The 21,739-nt window shown below is 38.8% G+C and overlaps 1 protein-coding gene across 1 annotated transcript; it reads left to right on the forward strand.

The window, feature by feature from the left end:
- The first annotated feature begins 1,766 nt into the window (after positions 1–1,766).
- sycp2 (synaptonemal complex protein 2) lies at positions 1,767–21,424 on the forward strand. The gene is made up of 41 exons (XM_008275773.1): positions 1,767–1,790; positions 1,917–2,057; positions 2,143–2,271; positions 2,368–2,472; positions 2,563–2,587; positions 2,892–2,977; positions 3,077–3,171; positions 3,267–3,301; positions 3,424–3,566; positions 4,801–4,853; positions 5,095–5,140; positions 5,413–5,517; positions 5,641–5,701; positions 6,288–6,436; positions 6,691–6,747; positions 6,956–7,042; positions 7,421–7,526; positions 8,530–8,654; positions 8,829–8,879; positions 9,752–9,815; positions 9,905–9,950; positions 10,095–10,174; positions 10,318–10,676; positions 11,475–11,503; positions 11,624–11,684; positions 11,830–11,995; positions 12,113–12,177; positions 12,302–12,451; positions 13,800–13,958; positions 14,491–14,638; positions 15,204–15,499; positions 16,575–16,865; positions 17,021–17,072; positions 17,313–17,441; positions 18,285–18,475; positions 18,717–18,808; positions 19,170–19,269; positions 19,460–19,518; positions 20,650–20,728; positions 21,028–21,084; positions 21,322–21,424. Exons 1-41 carry the CDS (start codon positions 1,767–1,769, stop codon positions 21,376–21,378), a joined length of 4,353 nt encoding a protein of 1,450 aa, XP_008273995.1. The 3' UTR covers positions 21,379–21,424.
- Positions 21,425–21,739: the final 315 nt, after the last annotated feature.

Consider the following 21,739-nt stretch of genomic DNA (forward strand, 5'->3'; position numbering starts at 1 on the left):
TTTTTTTGTTGTTTTCATTATATTTGTCCAAATAAATGTACCTTTAGTTGTACCAGACATTAAAATGAACAAGAAATTGAAGACAACAACGGTGGTCTACTCATTTTGTCCATGACTGTAGGATCAGGTCTGATGCAAACAGGAAGATATGAACTGTAAAGACGTGTAACAGGTAGGAGTAAATGCATTGTTTTTTCCTTTTTGTGAGTTTTCTTTTCTCCTTTTTCCGTTATGATACCAGGACATGTCTGAAATTCAACAAACAAACAAACACAAACTAGAACCACAGAAACAACGGGACACTGATTGGACGTCACACAGGTCACGCGCTTCCGTGATCGAGGGAACGACTTGGCGGGTTTTGCTTTGACAGACCATCAAGAAAAATAAGTGTCTCGCCGTAGTTTGGGGCGAAATTTGAAAACGCAGTGAGTATTTTCACGAGAATAATACAACCTCATACAACTGTTTTAGTTATTTCGTGCCCGCTGATGCATTATTGTCCGAAATTAGTGCTAGCTAACAAGGCAATGTTAGCGAACGTTAGCAGCGGGTACGCACTGTTAAGCTAGCTAAGCTATTTGAGGAAATAGGACGTCGCGCTGAACGTCAGTTAGCTAGAAACGGTTAAGCTCATATGTACAGCGTTAGCTACTTGAAGAATGTGAAATAAGTTGTGGACTTACTGCTGGGACGTGGTCAGCTTGGTTGGGTGAAGGCTGAAAGAGAGGACCGGTATTATCTTGATGGAATTGTATTTACGGTGAAACCGGTTCACCGAGGCGGCGGCCAACCGGCATTTCTTCCGGCGCTTTGCCAACAAGCGGTCGTCTATCTGTGGGAGCAAACGTTTATATCGCCCGGTTTACAAACGTCTGCAGCTGCTTTTTATATATTTTATAAAGTCAGAGAATGCGAATGTACATAACATGTGTATGTTGATAGAAAATGTTAGCCTCTAACACTGTAACGTCTGTTGTAACTGTGTAATTGTGACAAAACAAATATTTGTGTTGCGTGTTTGGTATCGGTAATAAGGTTGCTTATGCTTGGGAACTAGCTTAATTCATATGATTTACAGATGGATTTTTTCTGTAAGAGAAATCAATAATATATTATCTTGTAGGTTAGAAACTTTGACACATAACCCACGTGAATGAAAAGTCATTTTGATGTAATAATAACATTTCAGTTACAATATAGGGTTTCCAATCACTTTTTGACAAGTGCAAAATTGCAATATGTGAGTTAAATTGGGCATTTATAGCATTGTGAACTGGTTAAAAGAACTGAATTTGATATATTTTGAGGTACAGTGCAGTTAAAATGATGCAGAGAGATGAGGATAATCGCAAAGCATTTCTTTATCTCTTTTGCACTGTGTATGATGTATCTGTAGATATACATAAAGTGGGAAATACAGCTTTATCAAGCAGCAGTTAACAATCCCTTTTTGCACAACTCAGTTCAGATGTTAGTACTGTATGGAGGGAACTTAAATGTTTTGTCACGACAAATTAACAGACAGCACTTGTCAGAAGTCACTGAGTACGTCAGAGAGTGTAGCCCATCACACATCACGATTGATAGATTGCTCACTTATGTTAAGAAATAATTTTGTTGACTTTACCTGGCTTAACCTGTACATAAGGTTAAATCTCTGTTAAAATAGTGTTAAGATAGTTAGTATTATGTTTGCCTTTTCCCTTTGAGGTCTGAGGATCGCATAGACCAAACTGTTCTACAGCCCCTCCTCAGAGGCAAGAATGATACCAAGCCAGAGCAAACATGTGAGAAAGCAAAGCTTTAACAAAATTGCCTTATCAACGTACTGTCACTTAAAGAAACATCACTCAGATATTTGTTGTTGATCTAATGGCGAAACATAAACTTTAATAAACCTGTTTTATGTGTAGTTGGAGACTGCTATCGATGACGGCTTAAAGAGTGGTAATCTCCAAGCCCTGCTTGCATTCTTGCAAAAGGACATATATGAGGAGAGCACCATGAAATGCTCCGAACAGTTTCTTACCAAATTAGATAAACTTGTCAGCAGGGTAAGATAAAATTCAGCACATTCACTAATCTACCATGATGCTGTTCTGTTTGTGGATCTAATGAAACTGTTCCAATATTCTTTAGCGTTTGGATCAAAAAGATGCAAAATCAGCCAGTTTGGGTCTTACTATCCTCTACAAGTGTGGAAAAAACTTAAAACTACCTGGGGGCCAAGGACTCTCTGAGCTAATCGCTCAAGGCCTGATCAAAAAGATAAGTGTCCATCTAATACATACAGCCACATTGTATGTGGGAGCTTTATAAGTAAATGTACATGAATAAATGTTGATGGAATCTGTTTTTGTGCACATGGTGCAGTGGTTTGAGAAATGCAGACAACTGTGGATCCAGTGTGGCCTGCATTGGGATGAGACCTTGTTCACACTGTCTGAGGATTTCTTAAACGTTTTAACGGTGAGCTTTTGTCTAATAAACACTTTCTGTGATGAAACACATTAGAGTTCCTAATCTGCTAGTGTTTTGTGTCTGTTCTTTTTGTTTCAGGCGGTACATGAAACATGCAAAGAGGGTATGCTCAGATATTTCTGTATTTGCATTCCATCTTCTGTATGTATTGTCTTCATTTTAGAACCCACACAAAACTTAAAACTAACATGTGCATGTTCCCGCTTAATTTCTAAATGTGTGGAAACATACTAGAGTAGAAAAAAAGTGCTTTTCTTCTTCATTGTTTGTCGGAACAAATTTAGGTGGATGAGTTTTTATCAAACGAGATGAGCATCAGAATAAGTTCATGATCATTCTGAATAGCAAAGAAAAAACATTGTCTCTTTGAGAAGTGTTGCCACGTTTTTATTTTTATTTTTTTGCAGGAACATGGGAAATTACTGAGTCCTTCCTGTATCCCATTGGACAGTTGGCAGTGGACCCCAGAATCTACATCCTGATCAAAAAAGAGGTTGGAAATTGTTTGTGAAGCTACTTTTTTAGAGCAGCGTTTAGTCTGAAAGCCTGAAGTGTTTGCCCATGAATTAGCTTACCAACAATGTTCCAACAGGCGATCCGTAAATTCAACTTAATTCTGGACAAAATCCCAGTGGAGCTCAAGAAAGACAGGAAGATCCTAACATCACAGGAGGCCTCAGATCTCATGTATGTCACAGTAGTTTGCTCACTGTAAGGATCACTGTTACTAATTTTTTATAAAATCAACACACTCGTGTACCTGTTTGTTTATGCTTCTTCAGGATCAAACTAGCTGGTCAAATATTGGAAGCTGGTGGTAAGTTTTTATTTGTTTGCTTGTTTTATATATATATAAATAACACAGTCTGTCTTCACTGAGAACCAGATTAGGAACAAAAAATGCACAGTGTGGTCTGTTTTTTTTTTTCTTTTTTACAGATTATGACTTCCAGTCTTCCCTGATGGAGGCGCTGTTCAGAATGGCTACTCCTAACCAGAGGAAGGAGCTGGCAGATCAGTGGTTTAGCATGGGCCATGTTGCCAGCGCTTTTGCAAAGATCAACGATTCTGAGTTTGAGACGGTAAAATTAGCTTTTTATTGTTATTTTTATCATTTGCATTTACATTTTGATGTACTACTGTGACAATATATTGCATTCTTACCACTGACCATGCAAAACTGGATGTGCAGTACTTAACAGATTTATTAGACCACCACCCACTGTAAGGTTTATGCCACAAATTAACAGCATTGGTAATTACCAAAATCATTTTTTATGCTTCTGTAATGGTTAATACACCAGTCTGTAGAAGCTCTTTAACCAAAATCACACTTTTAATGCTAAAATATAATTATTATTATTGTTGTCTATGAATTTTCAAATTTACTGTTTCACAGGAAAAAACAGAAAAAAACAATAAAGCACATTGTTATTTCTTTATTAAGATGTTATTATCATTTATTATTTACTTGCTTTCCTGAACAAAAGAAAAAAAGTTTTCGTGGTTGAATATTGTGCTTGATTCATTTCTGACTGCTCAGAGAAAACTAGTGGCTCTAATTTGGGTATAAAACAGTGAATTCCGCTTGAAATTCCTCATTGCTGTTCAAAATGGTAAAACGTTGAGAGCTTAGTGCCCATTAAAGCCCTTCATGGTGCTGGATGGTCTCTGAGACAAATAGGGAAAGACATAAAGTGTTGTCACAGTGTGGTCAAGGATGGTTTGGAAATGCAAATCAGTGAAAATCGACGATATCATGAACAAGAACGTCTACCACAACATCTTAGTGCATTGTAGAATCCCTTCTGGACTGAATTTAATTGGTTGTTGGTTTATATAGCAACAAGACAATGAGGCCAAGCTACTTCAAAGCTGTGCAGAGACTATTTGACCAATCTGGAGTCCTGGAACTGATGCACTGGGCAAGTCCGGATTTGAATCCTGTTGAACAAATTTGGGATGTAGCACATTCAAAGATTGATCCCATAACAGTTTCATCCAAAGCAAGTCTGTGGGAACAGCTAGAAACTATTTGGAACTCACTAACAACAGAGACTGTCAAAAAGTACATAGAAACAAAGCCAGCAAGAATGCAAGATGTTATCAAGGCCAAAGCAGGCCACACAATATTATGTTCTTTGGTCAGCATGTGTGAAAAAGGACTGTTTAGTTGTTTCAGTTTATTTGACAAATAAATAACATTTTTAGTTTTTAACAAAGTTTTGAAAGATTTCTAAAATATTGATGTTTTCTCGTTTTTATGACAGGTGGTGTAATAAATTTGTTAAGCACTGTATATGTCTGTGGTTTCAGGCTTGCCGCAAGTTTCTGAACATGGTGAATGGGATGCAGGGAGACACGAGAAGGTACACAAATACCATAGCTCAGTGTTTTCCAGGACACGGTCTGAGGAACTTGAATAGTCACATACGCACAGAATGCATATCTTTGTAATTCTGGTCCATCTTTTTTCTAATGTTGTCTTTTGTTAAACTCAATATATATGTAGACAGCAATTTGGCATTTTTGATCAAGCCAAGACAGGGAATGCATGCAGTGTTGATGACACACAACGACTAAATAACAATGTTCTCTTTGTTTCTGTAGAGTGTTTTCTTACCCTTGTTTGGAAGTTTATCTGGGCAAGTATGAGGTGAATATTAATAAGATTTCTATGGTTATCAGTAAGTGTGAGGAAAAAGATAGAATTAGAAACTTCTATGCAATTGAATAAGAGATACAAAGGAACCACAGATTCTGTCTATGATCAGAATTCCTTTTTAGTACAATTAACTGCTCTTTTTTCAGTTGTAGTTTTGCGTCTAAGGTTGACTATCATCCATACTGTACTCTTTAGGTGTTTTAGTTGGTGTGTTGAAAATAAAAGCATGGGGTTTTTTATGTTGTTGTTGTTGTTGTTGTCAGCTACTGATGCCTTCAGATGAGAATCTTGAGGAATTTTGGATTGACTTCAACCTTGGCAGCCACAGCATCTCCTTTTACTTCTCCTTGACTGATGAAGAGACACAGGTACCCCAAGATCACAAGATCAGTAACATATATATATATACAGCAGGTGCCAACAAATTCATGTGCAAGGTCAACAAACAGTCATCTGTCGGAGCTGAACAAACTGGTTTCACCGACATGTAGGAGAGCCACTGGGATACAATATGCATCAATGAGAATGAAGTCCAGAGCTACACGGTTACAGGTAATCAAAGCACAATTTCAGTCAGTCAGCGCAGTTATATGTCATGTATTATGGTATTCCATGCATCTCCCAAATAGGTGTATTGTGTACGTTTTTGCAGTTGTACTAAGGTAAGAATCCCTTACTCATTTGGCCTATGTGGTGATGTGGCAGATAATATTAGCCAGGCTAATACTGTCATAACCATGACCAATTTGTTTTGGAGCATGAGACAACAGTTTGGACATTCAGTTAAAATAGACCAACATTACTTACTGTATGATGTAGTTCAACAACACGCCTGTTATAGTAGCTTAATAATGTCACTTGAGAAGGAGGCGAGCTCACAGCTGAGTTGAAATTACCTTTAGAGATTTTTCTTTCACTTGTAGTAATTGTAAAAATCAATTCATAGTCTTGTTTAATACCACATCTCAGGCATTTTAGTTAATGCATGATAAATTTATGTATCTTTAATGGCTTTAGTCTGGAAAAGAGCAGAGCAGATTAATCAAGTGCATTTTATGAAGATATTATCATTTTTGATTTGCGTTTAACTGGCCATGTGTTTTAGGTATTTGCTTTGAAACACTGTTCTTTTCTCCAGGGAAGGGGAAGAGGAAAGTCTTGCAGGTCGAGCTGTCAGAGGTGGTGGTTGTCGGTGCAGTGGAAGGATCCAGTCTTACCATCCATTTCAGCTCCTCTCTGGATATCCTGCAGGCTGCTCGTAACGTCTATGGACTCAGGACAAACAAAGTAGAGAGGCCAAGTCTTCTTCACTTTAACTCTACTAAATGCAACGCTAATAATATAATAATTCATTATGTTTTCTTGTTTCATTACTATAAATATATGTCTAATAAATATTGACATTTACATGGAACTGAGACATTGAGGAAAAACTTGGCACCCCCTGAAAAACAACATTTATGATTTGTCTCTAACCATAGGCTTCATTGTGGTCATAATAAATTTGTTGATTTGCACTAACAGGTGTCTCTTTCTGTCAGGGCACATCTGTTACGAAAACTACAATTAAAATTGTAACGGAAGTGAACAATACCCAGGTAAACACTGGCTTGTTTACATATTGAACTTACAAAAGCTGGAACAACTGTACACTCTTGAGGCAGGATCAGATTTGAGATGAGTTTATTATTATTATAGTCAGTTTCAAACTTTTGTTATGTGGTTTACGTACGATTTTAATGTATCAGATATGCTGGGAACTGACAATTGTGCAAACCATCCTCATCACAAAGTGCTTGTGTGCAGGTTGTTCCAGAGAGCCAGGTGTCCCTTGGTGAAAGTGAGAAAAGCACTATCCCCTACCCTTTACCTACCCCAGCAGCACCTGTACAGGTTAAACTGTTTTTTTATTGAATATTGAATCAAAAATGTAGAGGTTAAGTGTAGTGAACTTAAACATAGCATGTAGTTTTTTTCAGTGACGATGGTCTTTCACCGTTCAGTGAGCTCATAAATATACAGAACCAGGCTTCTGTTTACAGAACAAAAGCTTTGTCAAGTTATAATATGGTTGTAGTGCTATTATGCACAATTCAATACTTAATTTTTACACTATTACAGAATGTGTCTTGACAGCAGAATTTCCATGTTTCTGTTGTGTAATTTGTCGTATATGAAAGGGATTAGATCTAAAAATTCTTTGTTATGGAATTGCTTGAAAATCATTTTACGTCCAGTTGATTCACAGATACATTCTAATTTTGTATCCAGATGGTGACCCCTGCCAAGACCAGGATTTCAGAGTCCACCACCTTAGTTTGCTGCAGTGCAGTAGGAAGTGCACATAGTGCCAGTTCTGTCGCTGTTATGCCATCAAGTAGGTGACACAAGAAAGCGTCAAGAATTATTGTTGCACAAGTGCTAGTATAATTGTATTAACTTAATGGCATTCCTGGAAGTCTAAAAAAAAACTTATAAAGTTTCAAATAAACTCAATTTGAATTATTAAAAGAATTAAAAGGCAAACAGTGACTGAGTATTTAGCTCACTTGCAAGGGAATCACAGAATAACATGCCTACTCTCTGATGAATACAAGATGAATAAAATTGTATGCAAACAATTATTATGCATTAAAATCCATCCATCCATCCTTTATCTATACACCGCTTAATCCTCAATAGGCTCACGGGGGGCTGGAGTCTATCCCAGCTGATTTAGGGTGAAGTAAGGGGACACCCTGGACAGGTCGCCAGTCTATCACAGGGCTGCATTAAAATCTGTTTTTCTTAACTTTGAATTACATGTTTCTTATTCATGGCCTCCTGAACTTTTTCATGTCCAGGACCGATTAGCTATGTAGAGTATGTTAACTTTTGTGTGATAAAACAGAGGAAACAGAGCTCATTTCATGTTTGCATTGTCAGGTCATGTTTGCAAATGAGAACTGGTTCTCAAACATTTTTACCTGGTAAAATAAAGGGCAAATAAAATAAAATCAGACAAATAAACTGATTACGTCTCAAGAAACTATACTTCAAAGTTTTGGCTTTTTCTTGACACAAACTCAAGAAGAGTACATATCTTAAGACATGTAAGAGGAATAGGGCAGAATCACAGCAGAAAAACAGTTCTTTCCTGTTTTTTGGGATTAGTCAAGGCAGTTTGTAACTCTATATGAGGTAATATCCCAGGCTAATGCGTAATTCATTATGAGCAACGTGTCTGCTTTACATGTATCAAGACTGTTGTTTTTGTCTTCCTGATGAAAAGCTTCTTTCTCCTTACTGTTTCACAATTTCTTGTTTGTGAAGGTAAATTAAAAACGAGGCACATAAATTCATCTATCTGCCAAGTGTAACATTGTTTTCCTCAATTTTAGACACACCAGCCAAGAGGAAAGATAAGCCATCACTGGAGATGGTTCGATCACACCATGCAACTATTAAGACTTGTAGCCGTAACACAACACTTGGCCAAGCAAATACAGTTGGTATGGAAGAAAAGGTATGACATAATGCTGAACATCATGCAGTTTAACATATGACACAAGTGGTGTAAGTGTTCAATAATGCTTTTATAAGTTCTTAATTGTGACTTATAAGCAAAATAGGATACTGTTTTTGCTTGTGTAATGTTAGCTTAATGTTGCCTTTCATTGTATCTGTCTCATCTCAACAGAGCACAGCCTCCAAACAGGTCATCAAGAACAAGACAGACAAACACAAAAAGGTATAATCATTGTGTAAATGCCATTCTTTTACTGCGATAGCTACTTTTGCACTTGTCTTTCTTGAAGGCTTAACTTATTGAAAGTATGATACGAACTGTGGACACACTCGTGTTGTTTTTGACTCTTTTTTAGTATTAACTATTCAAACTACATCACATCCTGATAATGTTCTCAATCTTCTCAACCAGTCCCCTTGAAAGTCCCTGATTCAGGATTTTTAGAGTATAGAGTGTGCACTTGAAAGCACTGTCTTAAAGAGAACCAGTGTGTGGGTGTGTTGGCAGTGTCAACTCTTGTCCGTATACTTATTGCTACGTTCTTGTGTTTCATTAGTTCATGCTTACGGACATTTGATGCGAAACCATCTGATGTCAACTGGGTCAAAAAAAAAAAAAGAATGTGCTGATCATCTGTCTTTTGGCTGCTCAAGTGTCAGTAACAGTGGACAGCAGAAGAGGAAGTTGTACCATGTTCAAAAGTAGCTTAGGTAGCCTCAGTGACAGTCAGTTATTAACGGCCCTGGAGCTGAGAAAGTGAGAGCAGCCAACAAACATGACTAAAAATCTGTTCTGCTGTTTGGTATTATGCTGTTCTCTGTTTCCATTACACTTCTCTGTTTCCATTACAGTGAGTTTACTGCTTTGACTATTTTGAGACAAGACAGAGCCTGTCAATCTGGTGCTCCTACATTGCTGTGTAAACAGTGATTGCTGTGTACACAGTGATGCAGGTAAAACAAAAGCAGTAGGAATTATATAGACAAAATGGACTCTTCTCAACTGATAACTCAAATCCTAAACTTTAGGGGGTAGCTGTACAGAAAAGTTTTATTTTCATGCACTTACATTTGTTGTCTCTCCCTGTCCTGCAGAAGATATCAGTGACAGAAGCAGTAGATTTGATTCTATCTGGACAAGAAGAAGAGAAGTTTCTTGGTATTGTATTGCTACTTTGTCTTTAGAATTACAGCTGCACTGTTATTTTCACACTCTTTTGAACCCATCACTGATCTTTTTACCTACAGAGCATAGTTTTGTGCCAGACACCCAGCCCAGAAATGAGAGAAACATGTAAGTACTGTGAAGAAACTCCACTCTGTTCACAAATCTACCGAGGAGAGTAGCCAATGCTCTGCACAATGTGATGTGTTTGTGTGTAAATACAATGTCTTCATAGAGAAGATATCTAAATATACTAATGTGTTTAAATTACAGATCTTCTAGCTGGAACAAAATGTCAATTTCTGGGATGCTAATGATGCCCACAAAGAAAATCAGTTCTCTGCCACCACCTGGTAAAAAAAAAAAAAAAGAAGACATCCAATATTATCACTATGTTTAGGTTGTCAGTACATTTTTCAGATATGAAAAGCTAGTTACAGAGGCAAAACCTAGCTACTAAAACTGACTTGATTTGACTTTTGTTTTTTGTCTTTAGAGTCTCATTCATGTTTAGCAGGACAGCAAGACCACCGTCCGCCCTCAGCGCAGAGATGGTCAGTTTCAGACTCGAGCCTTGTCCGTCAAAAGGAGCTTCATGTCGAACTCACCAAGCGCCTGCAGCAGGTTCTCGATGAGAGGAATCAAAATCCTGCACCTCAGGAGCCAGCTGCACTCGAGAGAAAAATGTCTAATGTCAGAGGGGACTCTAAAGACAGAAGCTCAGGAGACCAGCGTGTTTCCTCGATGTGTATTCCCAAAGAGCAGCAGACTCAGAGAAACAACCCTGCAAAACAGAAGAGCAAAAGCCAGACTTTATTGAAGGTAGAAGCTGTCACAGTCAAAGCAAAGGAGAGAGTACCAACTAAGGTTGAGGCTGAAACGAAGAGGTCCTTTTCAAGCAAAGAAAAAGTATGACTTCTATAAACGTTATGCAGCAAAAAAAACATTCCAATGTTCTTAGTAATGTTTGTTCAATTGTTTTATGTAATTCTTGCTCCTTACTTTCTGTACTCAGAGAGATGCAAAAGTTGCAGGCAGCATGGTGAAGCTCATCTCCCGCCGTGATGAGATAAAAACCCAATCCACAAACAAAGGTGCTGCAGAAACAGTCCGTCAGAGCTGGAGTCGTCCTCGTGTCAACAGGTAGACAAACATGAGGCTGCATTTTTTTCTGCTTCAGTAAATGAAAAAAAAAAAATCTCATTGCTCATTTACTGACTGTTGCATTTGTAGCAGACCAATCTTCAATATGAGCTGGTTACCAACTGCTAAAGTAAGTGATGATTACTTGATTTATGTTTTGGCTTGACTTAAGTAATATTGCACTTGAATCACTTTTGCCTTACTTATTTTTCAAAATATAATATTTATCTACTATAGAGAGAAACATCTGGAGCTGCCTGGAAGAGGTAGTATAACTCAGTTAAAAGATTTGAATTTCATTTGGATAAATTCTTGGCTTTCAGTTTATTCTAGGGCATCTTTAATGCCTTTTTTCATTTGCACAGAAATTCCGTTTTCGATTTTGGTGTTGATGCACCGTCGAGTATTGGGGTAAATATTTCTAATATTTATTTTGCATTTGTGGATGTATCATTCCTGAGTACTGACAATGCCACTGCAGTGTTTAAAGTCTCTTTGGTTGCACTGTAGGGAGAGAACACCTCCGCCATGTCGACCAGGTAGGTCAAGATGGCCCGTGAACATATTTGTCAGGGAGTACAGTCATTGAAACTTTAACATTTTGTCAGACATTTGTTGAAAAAGCCGCCTGGTTTCATATGTCCCGTATTGTTTGACAGTGGCATCCACAACTCTTCACTACTTCTCAGCACAACCAAGAAAGGACAACCTGCGGCAAAAGTATGCTTTAGTTGTATTGTAGTGTTTAATTAAAGTCAGTAAAAGAGAATTTGTGTCCCTCTGTCTCTTTACACCTGAGGGAAAATGTACGATTGTCACTTAAATATACACATTTGTCTGTCACCTGCTACCTTGTTTGTTTCAGAACAAGCGGTATCTGAAAAAGCATCTGTTCAGTGACACAGACACAGACAATGCTCAGACAGAGGTCAGCTGGCTGAGAGAATCATCAAGGAAGCAAAAACCCCAAATTACCAAATACTCCAGGCAGGCTCCCATCAAACCCAAAGCTATCCCACTTCACACATCATGTAAGTCAAGACAAAAACACACTCACAGTTACACCATTATCACATTAAGTCTGGATAATAATACAAACATTTTTTAGAGGGATTCCACACATACAGTGTGCGTTTTTTTTGTTGCAGATGAATCTCCAGGATCACACCAACCCTCTCCAAAAGCTTTGGCAAACAACTCTAAACCCAGTAAGGTAAGGAAGAATTATAGCTCTTTGTGAGCAATGTGCTTAAAGCCCATGATGCATTATCCCAGTCAGCCACAGTGTGTCATTGTTGCATCAAAAGAAGCCCTATTTGAAGAATGTGCTTGATCAGCCAAAGAAGACGGTGAAGCCCGCAGCACCCAGAAGACCACGTGCAGCTGGCAAGAGGCCCAAAAGAGCTGCAGCCACCTCTACCAAAAGTTACAGAGTGCCAGATACAGATGACAGCCAGTCAGAACCAGAGAGGCCTCCAACTCCAAAGGCAAAAGATTTCTCTATTTCTTGTGTTACTTTCTTTTTTTAAACTTAGATTAGTTGTGTGTCTTATTCTTAAGACAACTGAACATTTATCTATATAAGGCGAGGTTTGGATTCTATCTGATCAAATATTGAGAATCTGCACATACTAATTACTGTTTTTTATTTTGTTGATCAAAGTAATGGTTTGTATGGTTTGTAACTGTTGTGTCAAAGTCACAGTCAATTAATACCCTGATGGCGTCGTGAAGACAAACTACATCATTGCTCCAAACAGTGTATTAAATGTGGAAACACCTTGTTTTTATAGAGCGGGCTGGACTTGACCACACTCTTAGAAAGAAACAAACCCATCTTAATCTCTCACTTAAGTATATCTCTCAGTGCAAATGCCTAGCAAACTGTCCACCTGCTATAATAAATTATTTGAGCAATGACAATTGGTTATAAACACATAATACTTTAATATTTGGATATTACTTTATTGACAGGAAAAATAAGAAAACTCCTGATGTGGAACCAAGTACTAAAGTGTGAAACATCTAAATTTGAGCAGTTTGCACATCCCAGGACATGGTACAGAAACACTAATGGGATTCATTGCATATTGCAGCTGCAAATATTCTGTTTGGTTTTTCTTGTCCCTTGAAATAGTACTACTCCAGTGATGATCAAAAGAGTAGCGAGGAAACTCATGAGGCTCCTCAAATGAACAAAAAGAAGAAGACAACTGCTAAACAACCATCCAGAAGCTATATGAAGCTAGTGACAGAGCCTGTACCAGAGAAGCCACCTGGTTCCAAGGTAGATGTCTGCATATGTCAGAGAACATGCAGTATCTGCATCACCACATGCTCGTACTGTAATCAACTTTGTAAGCAGCATACTCTAACCTGACTGATCTCAGGCTCTGTGTGTGTTGTGGGACTGTAACTACAGTGTACCAGACAGGCACACAATTCAAGTTTGTGGAACTGTGGTGCTTACTTTCATACTGTTGTCTTGCGTAATTTTAATGACGTAAAGCGTAGGTAGCTTGTATGGATTAGTTAACAGCCATCCAAAGCTACCAGAAATGTGAATCAGTCTACATCAAAACAAAGTCTAAAATCAAGTCAGACAAAGATCAAGTAAGGTAGAGCCACTGGCAACTTTTTTCTTTTGTAAAGTTTTGTGACAGTTTCCACAGTGACTTTGTTAACCTCGCTGCTGAACTCTGTAGAGTATATAAGACGTGTGGTTAGTTGCTGATTATGTTGTTTGTACATCGAGTGCATAATAATACAACAGTTGTAGTAACAGTTGACAGTTGCTACAATATCAAAAGTCCTCTTTGGTTTGTCTGCCAACAGAAACATTTTCTAGGCCAGCAAAGGAAGAGTGAGAAGACGTGGTCAGAGGTTCCAGAGGTAGAGAAGAGAAAAAACACCTTCTCTGAGCAATCCACCAAGAGCTACATAAGACAAGACAGCAAAAAGCAGTCAGATTTGAAAAAAACATCTGGTCTCAAGGTGAGAGCACAGCCCTTTATCTCTGTCATTCAAGCTCACATTCTAGTTCAGTCCTGTGAAGAAGCATGTATAGAAAACAACAGAAGTATTCTTGTATACAACTGACAGACTTTTAGCAAATGCTGACAGTTTATATTGTTACACAGCATGGATAATAAATGCAAATTGGTGCCATTTGTGATGTACATGATTATAACAAAGCACATGTGTAAGCATACACGTATAAACATTCAGTCAAACAGATGGAAAAATATATTTAGTGATTGTAATCGAATGAGTAAAATATGTTACGGCATTCATGACTAACAGGTTGCTGAGGCCATTTCCCAAATAATATATACATATTTACTTACAGGATACTGTGTATCACTTAGCATCAAAGGGTAAAAAAATATATATATATCAGGTTGCTACTTCTTGGCTGTATGAAGCTGGAAACGAGTCACGATCTTGAACACGTGCGTGCACATTGTGCTCCTGAATAGGTTTCATGTCCATGATCATCATAAATACCAGAAACACCTTTTTTCAGAGGCCTGAGAATGTTCTTCAAGAAACTTCGAAGTTGAACAAGAAAAATGTCATCTCTGCCCAAGAACAGATGAGTGCATTGAAGGATTCCTGGGCTGCCTGCCAGACCTCTTTCTGTCCGTCGCCTCCTTCCATCGAGAAGATGAGATGTAAGAGTCTGTGGAAAGCTAGTCACTAAAGTTAGATAACAGCCATTTGAAACCGTTGACATCAGCTAATGTCTATTAAATGGTTCATGGTTAAACAAATGGTTTGTTAATTTCATCACAGTGGCCACATATTTTACTTTAGAGCCCTTTTGGCTGAAAAAAAAAAAGTTTCCTATGTTTGACACACTGTTTATTGCTTTTGCTTGGATTCCACTAAGGTATACGTCTTATTCATGGCTAGAAAGAGGATTTACAATTTTCCCACCTGAAATAGATTAGTATACAGAAACACAAACTATTGCACCCATTTTAAGTTAGGCATTCAGTTGGCCAGTTCCATCTTAGGTATTAGATATATTTATTAACCCATTTGCTTAAGATCCAATCTCTGTTTGTCAAAGATGCATCTTCACAAGGAAAATGTTACATAAAGAACGTTTTTGCTCTCCAACCTCTTCACTGTAAATTGATATGAACAATAGCATGTATGTATTGACCTCCTGCTCTCTGTCCAACTTCTGAAGCCAGCTGTTTGAACATCTGTGCTTATTTTGGAACCTCACAGCTGCCAAGAGGTCAGCCCCAACATTGGATTTGACCTGCTTCCCTGTCCTCAGCCCACGGGGATCCCCACTCCCTGCTTCCCCGAACCCTCTCTGCCAGGACACCCCCTCGCCGATCCTGCTGCTACCCAAACCTCGCTCCACAGTCAGCAGTAAAGGAAACCGCAAGCCCTCGTCTTTCTACAGTGCAGAAATGAAGCGCAGCAAAACTCAGTCCGTCCAGTCTGTCCACTCTCTCCCTTCAGTGGGAGGTCGAACCCTTGCACCCAGTCCTCCTGCTAGACCTGGTACAGCAGAGGTACATCACCTTACTGGCATTGTCCGTCACTCTTGTGTGTCTTTGTCAAGGGTTAAAATGACATTCAGAGATTTTCAGCATAGCAGCATGCAAAAGTTTTAGGCACTTTAGATGTTACAGAAAAACATTTGTATAGTTGTATATCTTTATGTCTGCATTAGTGTGTCAAAAAGAAGGACATAAAAGGGTGGGCCCACTAAATATTGATTTAATTAAGGTTTTTAATCATTCCTGTGTCTTGTATGAAACTAATAGTGTAAAAATTACTGGTATTTGTAATTTTCTAAGTGCTTAAAACTTTTGCACAGTGCTGCATATTAGAACATCGTAGCCTCGAATGCTTTTGTAGTCCAACCCAACCACACTCGCACCATTTTAAAGATGTTTAACAACTCATCCCAGAGTATGGTATTTAGCATCTTTGAGCGATTCACATACTTTTAGTCTGCATGGATGTTACTGACGTCACTTAGCAGTCATGTGAGAACCTCTTGAGGAGCATGAATGGTGGTGTGACTTATTAAATGACTGGAGGCCCTCTTACCAGTAACCTAGAATTTAAGGAAGTAGGTCTGTGACATGAGCATTGCCAGTTGAAATTCACAGTCCAGTTGAGAAAATGTGGGTGTGAAACGTGAGGAAAGAAAGACTTGTCTCCCTCAGCCACCATTTTCTGAGGTTTGGCTTTCTCTTTTTAAGCAGCGCTAGACATAATGATTCCTAAGCTGCTCAAACCCTTAACTGCTCACAGTTCTTTTCGCTAACACGACGTGACTGAGAATAAAACGAGCCATACTCGTGGGTGGGCCGTTGGAGAAATTCCCTGATCATGTAATTATGTAGAAAATGTTGGAATTGCACATGATGTTCTGAACAGTTAAGTAGCATGATTGAAATGACCTACCAAACTACAGGCAGCGCAGGTAATAGCACTGCAGCACTTCATCTATGCTTCTTAATGTACTGTAGAAAATGTCTTTGTCATTTGCTCTCACTAATCCATGGCAGACATTCTGATGATGTAGCCACATAGTGAGTTGTTCTTACCACACTGTCCTCTTCCAATCGTTTCCAGATGGGTACAGTTCAACAGCGCCCGTCCTCTGCAGCTCAGTCTAATTTCACTCTGTCCGCTCGGCCTCTCTTGACATCCACACTCCTTGAGTTGGACAAGCCACCTGTTCCCTCTCCTCCTCAGTCACCGTCCCCTGAAGACAGCGTTAACTGTGGCCACCACTCAGGCTTCAGCAAAGTGTCTTCAGCGTCCCTAGTTTCACTGAGCCAGTCATCCATTAAGTCATTAGTAATGAGTAGCAGAATCAAGGGCAGTCCTGCTGCTTCCGTTGCTACGTCTTTTAAAGCAGAGGTGGGGGCTCTTTACTGAAATGTATTCTAAATAATAGTATTTTTGTAACTGGACGGACAGATGTTTGAATAGATGGATGGACTGAAAAAGCACTAATGGTGTACAGTATTGTTGTGGTTTTTAAATAAACAAAGTGTTACTGTCCGTCCTGACAGAAAACACCACTTTCAGACCGAGACCTAAAGCTCGCACAGCTTCATATGTCAGGTAAAATATCTTTTGTGTTCAAGTTGTTCTGTGGTCCTGGATTTCATAGTGTAGTGGCTATAATCTAAGTTCCATCAACAGCTAAACAAAGGTGCACTTCAGTATAAAATTCTATCTAATGAAATGTCATTATGATACAAATTCCCTTTACTGGGGCACAAATCATGGATCTGTTTTAGATCAAATTCTTGTGTTACGAAAAAGTTGTATAATGAGTAAAGTTTTTGATTCTTGCTACAGGACCCAGTCGCAAGCGTCACATCTCCTTTTCCAGTGATTCCGAGGAAGATGAGAAGGAAGGAAGAAAGATAAGCAAGATGAGAGAACAGTGTTCTTCTCGGATGAAGCCAAGGAAATTGTTCAAATCCCGTAAGACATATTTTTCGTATTTGCAAAATTTCTAGTAAACTACACTCTGTCTAAAATAAGATCTGCCAATGTTTTGGTGAACTAGCACTTCAAAAATCAGTGCCTCTCTTGCAGATAAATGCTTTTGAGAGCCTTTTGTTGGTTTTAAAATTTCCTCTGTCCTATTCTGTAATTGCGGTCAACTGGATTCGATGAGGCACCTGGATGACTTAAAAACTCAGGATTTACCCTCTATATGAAGCACAATTAATTCACATTCACCTCTGAATGGGGTAGTACAAATGTTTCCTCATTATTTCAGCTACTAGAGCTCATGCTCAGGCCCAAAGCTGGGGAGAGCAGCAAGAGGACAACATGGAAAACAGGCCCAAGGGAACTTTGAAAGTTACCAGGAAAAGAATGTCAGAAGAGTACAAAAATAGCCAGGATATAAGAGACACAACTCATAGCAAAGGTACACTTTTCTCTTTTTTTTTTTCTCCTAGAATCACATTCAATGTTAGGTAATTAGGAAATGAACAGATTTCGTAATAAGAATCTCTTTTCTTGCAACACTTTTTAAAAACAGTGGTAAAAATACTAAAAAGTACAAAGATAGCTTGTACTAGAATTAAAGATCTTCTTATGTTAAATTATAATTGTATACGAAGTGAGTGTATTTGTTGAAGCACATCCCAAAAAATTTTCATGATAGTAGATTGTTATGATGATCATGCAGTGAATATGTTTAAGTTGTCAGAGTCTTTTTTTTTTTAGTTTTGGTAGAAAACAGTACTTGCAAAAAATAATTACTCAAACTGAATTTGACTCGTGACGTTTTCCTCCCTGATACGTCACTCACAGTCGCTGATGTGTCTGGTGTGGATGAGTTGAGCCAGGTGATGCCTTATTCCCACATGAGCTCCAGTCACTGGGAGGCTGAAGTGGTGGACGAAGACATGGACATGGATGAGGATTTAGAGTTGCCAGAAAGTGCTGTAAACCCCAGTGACCTGTGTCAGAAGTTTAGCTCAGAGCTGAATAAGAAGTTTCAGGTTGGACATACAAAGTCAACAGGAAATATGCAGCTTGTTGTGTTGTGTTGATGACTTGTTTTGAAAGATGTGGCGACCATGTGGGTTAAAAAAAAAGCACTAAGATGTTTTAATCTATTCTCATGACTTGTCTTGAACACTTCATACCTCTTTTGAGCTCTCTTTTAATAATTCTGTACTGCTAAACTGTTGTTAAACGATGGCCCTGTTGAACCAGTATCTATTATATGTGTATGTTCAGAATTGTTACCAGGTGGAGGTTTACAACAAGCAGTCTATGCAGACCATCCAGCAGCACGTCTCCTCCATTAATAAGCAAGTCGTCAAACACAGGTCAGTTAGTTGTTATGAGTGTTGTAAACAATACGTAAAGCTAACCTTTCTATCTGATGGCCTTATTGAAGAATAGATTACAAATATGAGGTGCAAATGTAGCATTTGGTACTACCAAGATATAACTTAGTTTGATTGCTGTCTGTTTGATGTGGTTCCTTGAGAAAATGAATGTGCAGTAAGCAGTCAGTTAGTCTTCTAAAGCAGTTCTAAGTTTACTCTGTTATTAAAAAGTGCTTGTATGTTTTATGGGCTCCTACTCGACAGCATTTTGTCTTACAGCAGTCTGAAAGCACACTGTTTTTGTTGTGTTTCACTTTAGATATGTACTTCTCTGGTTCATTCTCTTTCCTCTGTACAGGACTGAAAGGCTTGAAAAGCTTCAGAACGTCCTCTTGGAAAAGGTCAGCGATTTGGAGCAGGAGGACACAGTGCTAAAAAGCATGGAGAAAGATCTGGCTGTAGGTTTTTCACTCTCTCAGCTCTTTCTCTCTCACACAAACACACACACCCTGTATAACATTTTAGGGGGGAAAATGTGGAAAGCAGTATTATGTAACACGAAATACCTCACCGTGCATTATTCTGTCTGAGTGCCGGACGCGTTGATTTGACCGGTGTCTGAGCATTGTCTTCTCTGTTCTATTACAGGTGTACTGGAAAAAGCAGATTGTGGCTTTTCATTCTTACCAGGAGCAGGAAACCAGGAGGTGAAATTTAGGCTTGTGTGTGCTTGTGCGAGCGCTGACTAATGTAGTCCCACAGGCTTAAACCCAAATGCTCTGTAAAACATTAAAGCAGGATTAAAAAGTTTGACAGGAAATACATTTTTCCTCAGGCTTATCATCATAAACTAAACATGCACCCTAAAGCACAAGCTGTTTTCTGAAGAGGCGTAGACAGTGCTTCTTTGTATAACTAAGCTGGGCTTCCTGGTATTTTGTAAGCAAGCCTCACCCTCGATGCTTTTATTAGCACATACGGTCCCAGAAGTGGCTGGTCATAAAATTAGCATTTTAGCATTATTCCTTCAGTTGATACGCTCAAGCGTACCCTACATCAGTTTCGGTATTATGACTAACTCGTGGACTCAGTTCCCTCAGCTGCACAGCGTCACTTACAATCTATTTCTACCTCCTGCTGCCATGATTCCTAGAAGTGATGATGTTAAAATGGGTAGCTGTTTTTAGCCAGGCTGACATAAAGCGCACGTCTTTCTGGCAGGATCTTTTACTTTGTCATTACCTGGTAACCCAAGAGGCTTCATTAAAAAACATTAAAAGAAAAGTCCGGTTACTTTTTCCTGAAGCTCCTAGATGACTGAGAATCTACACAGACATATTAGCAGGTGGTGTCACTTTGAGGGACCGATGGTCACATAGACTCATCAGGACAACATTAAACAGCTCTGAATCAGACAGGTCACCTCAGAGGGCTTCATCTGACACTGGTTTTAATGTTGTGGCTAATCATTGTCGGTAAATGCTTAAACCTTTGCTTTCCCAAATTTCAGACATTATTGTAGATTTGATTCTGAATCACTGACATCTAGTGATGGAGGTCAGTGGTAACTTATAAAGTGTTTACATATCAGGAAAAAGAGGCATAAAGTATAAAATCCAGCTTCAAATTAAGCCACTTACGTAAGCCATTTTGATTCATTAAATACTGTCATTTTGTCATGTAAACCAGAGATCATTTCCCACACTAAGTGCTTTTATTATTGTTTCCTGTGTTCCTCTTCAACCCACATAATGCTCGTGTTCCTGCTTTACCGTTATCTTGTGTGTTCCCCCCGATCATCCTTGTCTCTTCGTGACTGTCTGTCCTCGTCCCTGCAGAAACGAGGGCCTGAAGAGAGCCCTCCAGAGCAACACGTGTCACAGCTTGGAGTATGAGGAGAGAATATTCACATCCCAGGTCTGACGCTCAGACTTAAACTTCACAGCTCACATCTAACAACGTGCTTCATATTCACTCATGTGTTAGACTAATTAGCTGTGTAAATCCAGCATTCGGCTGTACATAGGCATATTTATTCACAGTTCATCTTTTTTTATATAAATAGACCGTGTCACCTCTGCCTCTGTGCCTAATCATTTTCTGCTCAGTGACCTTTACATTTTGCTTATCTTTGCCTCTTTATTGCTTGCATGCCCTGATTGTGTTGTATTCTGTTACCTCCTCTAAAACCCTGCTGCTCTGCCTGTTGTTTACAGATGTGCCTGATGAGAAAAGACATGAAGTCAGTTCAGGACAGACTCCTCAGTGAGATGGTGAGTAGACGCAAACACAGGTGACTCTTCAGCGTCAAACAGACCAGATACAATTGGACCGGCTTTCTGTTTGCCTTTCATGTTGCTTCCTTCACTCTGACAGCAGAACAATGCTCCTTTCACAGCCTGTACATAGCATCCAGTACTGACAGAATTTAGGACTCGGATGATGTTGTGTAAGATTTTAAATTTAGTGTCTCCCCTGACTGTTTCTTTGTGCTTGTGTACCGTTTGTAGCTGGAGGGGGAGCTCCAGAGTGTGAAGAGAGGACTGCATGCTTTGTTTTTCCCGTAGTTCAGCTGCACTGATTTCAAGGGAAAGTGTTTATTTTTTCCATGTTCTGCTTTTATCTTTTTGTAGATGTGTTCCATTTACTTACTATATGTTGAAAATGTTATTCTGACGTTTATGATTTGAGAAAAGTTATGAATTCAGCTTTAGTACAAGTGTTAGTAAGGTTAAAAAAAAAGTGTTTTAGTGTATTGATTGGCTTTGGCTCTGTAATAGTTTGAATGCAAATTCCTGATTAATTCATGTCGATTAGTTAAGTTACGTAGTTAAGTACTGAAAATGGCCAGCTAAGCATTCAAGATTTTTAATGTGTCAGCTGCTTCAACCTTATTCTTAATTTCAAATAAAATTGTTTCAGAAATGA

This window comes from Stegastes partitus, unplaced genomic scaffold (genome assembly GCF_000690725.1).
Source record: "Stegastes partitus isolate 25-593 unplaced genomic scaffold, Stegastes_partitus-1.0.2 Scaffold58, whole genome shotgun sequence".
Lineage (NCBI taxonomy): Eukaryota > Metazoa > Chordata > Actinopteri > Pomacentridae > Stegastes > Stegastes partitus.

What these genes read in the sequence shown, in the direction of transcription:
- sycp2 (XM_008275773.1), top strand. Translation starts at nt 1,767, where the DNA reads ATGATACCAAGCCAGAGCAAACAT. An exon ending in AAAAAACATCTGGTCTCAAG is followed by an intron (nt 13,959 to 14,490) that starts GTGAGAGCACAG and finishes ACCTTTTTTCAG; the next exon opens with AGGCCTGAGAATGTTCTTCA. An exon ending in AAGGAAATTGTTCAAATCCC is followed by an intron (nt 17,442 to 18,284) that starts GTAAGACATATT and finishes CGTCACTCACAG; the next exon opens with TCGCTGATGTGTCTGGTGTG.